Source organism: Octopus bimaculoides, chromosome 5 (genome assembly GCF_001194135.2).
Source record: "Octopus bimaculoides isolate UCB-OBI-ISO-001 chromosome 5, ASM119413v2, whole genome shotgun sequence".
In the NCBI taxonomy this organism is placed as follows: domain Eukaryota; kingdom Metazoa; phylum Mollusca; class Cephalopoda; order Octopoda; family Octopodidae; genus Octopus; species Octopus bimaculoides.
Window position 1 is genome coordinate 118,669,990 of NC_068985.1, and position 3,349 is coordinate 118,673,338.

A 3,349-nucleotide genomic window follows, 5' to 3' on the forward strand; every position below is an offset into this window, starting at 1 on the left:
GTGGGGCTAGTCGATTATGGTACTACTAAAGCAGCACGGTCTCGAACGCGCAGTCGCGCGTCCGCGCTAGCTAGTCGTAAGTGGTCGACCTAACCCTAAACACGTATTCATTTGCACACGCGGGTTAGGGATAGGGTTAGGGACAGGGTTAGGGTTAGGGATAGGGTTAGGGATAGGGTTAGGGTTAGGGTTAGGATCGACCACTCAAGACTAGCTAGCGTGGACGCGCGACTGCGCGTTCGGGACCGTGCTGCTTTAGTAGTACCGTCGATTATATCACCTTCATGCTCTACTGGTACTTTATTGACCCCGAAAGGATACCAGACACATACTAGCGATTCACGAAGCGGGTACCGGGAAGAAGTGGAAACTAGATACATAAACAGAGACAGACAAACAGAGCTGGACATGACGTTCAAACAAAGGGAACTAACTCTCAAACCTTTGAATCAAAGTCTTTAAACAGACTGACATTACTCTGAAATAGTTTCCACGTCCGAAATGCATGACAATTAAATATTTACACCAAATAACAAACGAAATCTAGCAAAATTAGGGCAACAATTGTTTTTCTTTTATCTTTCTTCTTTGTAAAATAACCTGACAGGATTAAAAAGTTTCCCTAATCTAATTTGTTAATCGCTAATTTTCGTTATGTCACTATTGCTCCCTTTTCTCCATCTCGTTTTCTAAACTCCCGTCTTCTACTCATTTCCTTTCCGGCAAACGAAGAAGACAGCTTAATAAACCATATTCGTCAATTTAAGTCAGCAAGAACCATCTATGTCTACTTAATATGAATGAGCAAACAGGAGCCTGTAAGGGTAATCTTTCAGTTTAGGGCGTTTAAAAAGTAAATAAAAATGAAAGGGGGAATAACAAGGAGGAAAAAGTAAACTTTAGCGACATAGACCTGGGCTATAAGCAACCAAAAAGTAAACGACAGTTTTTTTTTTTCTTTTGGAACAGAATTCCCCCATATGAATTCGTGTTAATATGACAAATAAATCGTCCGACGTTCCAAATTGTCGCCGTAATTTTCTTTTTACCTGCATCCACATATTCTCCACATTTTGCGTGAGCACGTTCTCATTTGTCGGATCCACAAAGTTCTGGTGCACAATCACTTCGTGAGTGTAAATGCCGTCATTTGGGTTTCACTTTTATTTACCTCTTTTAAACGTCCTAAACTGAAAGATCACCGCCTCTAAATAATCGTTCAACTATGCTAAAAATAGCAGCCAAATCTCACTTAACTCTTGGAACCCGCGAATACACTTTAGTAGGGTGGGGTGTCTTAGTTTGCTTATACTTTTAGAAGATGCAATGGCAGGCGGCCACATAATTTTGCGTTTACGGTCACTAATAGGCAGAAACACTTTTCAGTCATAAATACAATACCAAGTGGCCGCCCGCTTTTGCGTTCAAGCGGTTATAATCAAACGAAATTGCGCCCATTAAAGCATATTTGCAGGTACAAATAGTTAACTTAAAACGTAGCATAATGTAAAGGGCGTGACACATTGGATAAAGTAGTATAAGATAACGATGACGGACAGGTGGTTTGTGAAGCCTGTTGAATAAGACTTGGCTTGGAACTAAACAGTAGCTCAATAAAAGATGAGCCAAAGAAGGCGCCCCTGCTTCGCTAGATCTCGAAGAGATAACAGCCAGATCACCAAAATCACACTCTACTATAATAAAAAAAAATAATCCTTGACATATTATGAACAGGATGGTCATGATAGTTAAGGTTCCATGTGCATTGTAAGATAGCTTCTGCAGTGGCCACATCCACCTTATTTTGTTCTTCAGTCGACTGAACATTCATCATCGAGAAGACATGCTCACATTAGCATTATGCGCTGGTATGCTAAATAAGAACTGGCACAAAATTAGCAACTCCTTGAAATTCAATCTGCTGAAGGATAGAAAACCATCTTTCATAGTACAGTTTTGTCTTCCATTCATCAGGTTTGATCTGCATCTCTTTAGCAAGAATTTTTTTAAATGTTGACCACTGACAGAAAAGAATATTGTCATCAATTTTTATACCTTTGTTTTTTTAACACTAGACAAGAGGATTCTTCATGTTCCCATGCTGGAACTGTATCTAATAACATCCATGTAAAGTTATCAAAATTTTCAAAACACAAAACCCATTTCTCAAGATACTCATGGCAAGTGCCATAATAGTTATCCACCTTTTTCTCTTCAGATTTGTTATCATCATTGTTAAGGTAATCCTTCACACTGAGAGGAATAAACTTTTCATTAATTCTTTCCCTTATAACTGCAACAAGCTCTTTTAAACCACCAAGCACTTCAATAATGCTGTTACTCTCTATTCTATCTTCATAATCCTGTTGCTAAAAACATATTCAAAACTGTGAACAAGATATAAGTAGGCTTTGCTCAGTGGATTATTGAAGAATTTGGGGGACTTTTTCTTCAGAATTAAAATGAGATTTCAGTGCTTTAAATAACCATAGGATTCTCTAAACTGTTCTCATCAAAGAAAGCCAAAGAGCTTTAGAATATGAGAGAATTGAGGCATACTGCACACCAACAAACTTGCAGAAATCTTTCAGCAGTATAAATACCAAAGTATAAAAACAATTTAACAACTACTTCAACATCAACAGGAAGAACACTGGCCGCAGTATGATGAGCAGCATTGTGCAGAATATGGGCTGGACATCCAACACCTTCCATCAATTCAGTCATGCTTTCTTTGAATTTTGAATAGACATTATTTGTGTCTATGCACAAACGCCCACCAAAATTAGTATTTATGTTATCTCCACCAAAAGCTATACATTTCTTCACAGCCAGTCCTAACTCAATGAGGTTCTCTCTGCAGAAGCTTGCTATTCTTTCTCAGGTCTCATTTGGGAGGGATCTTGCAATAACTTTACCACTTTTCATGTGAAAAACATTGCACAATCAATGGGAAAATTTTCTCAACATTGTGATTTCTTGCATCTGTAGATATGCCATAAAAAGAAGAGTTATTTATATCTTTAACAATCACTGCAATAGTGTATGGAGTCACAACATTTTTATTATTGCAGCACATTTAGTCCTAGCACTTGAAAATTTGCATGCAATTTTAGAATCAGGAAACACTGTTGGTAGTAGTGTGTTCGTACAGTCATCTCACAGGCAAAAATTACAGGTATAAATTTTTCTGGGGAGGAGGTGTATACTCTTAGCAGAGAAGTTCATAGACTTGAGTTTCTCAACTGCTTGGCTTTTTGAAAATGGAGATAAAATCTAGCATAATGTAAGGACAATGATTGGATATATCAATAAAAAATGGAAAATTGAAAACACCTGTAGAAATCTC

General features: G+C 37.8%; 1 protein-coding gene across 1 annotated transcript in view; it reads right to left on the reverse strand.

Moving 5' to 3' along the window:
- Positions 1–2,727, reverse strand: part of LOC106882257 (vacuolar fusion protein CCZ1 homolog) — a 28,454-nt gene extending 25,727 nt beyond the window's left edge. The window contains exons 1-2 of the mRNA XM_014932868.2: positions 2,575–2,727; positions 2,056–2,369 (exon numbers count right to left, since the gene is read on the reverse strand). Of these exons, the coding sequence (XP_014788354.1) occupies positions 2,056–2,369; positions 2,575–2,727 (467 nt within the window). The remainder of the gene's footprint in view (positions 1–2,055; positions 2,370–2,574) is intronic.
- Between the last annotated feature and the right edge of the window lie 622 nt (positions 2,728–3,349).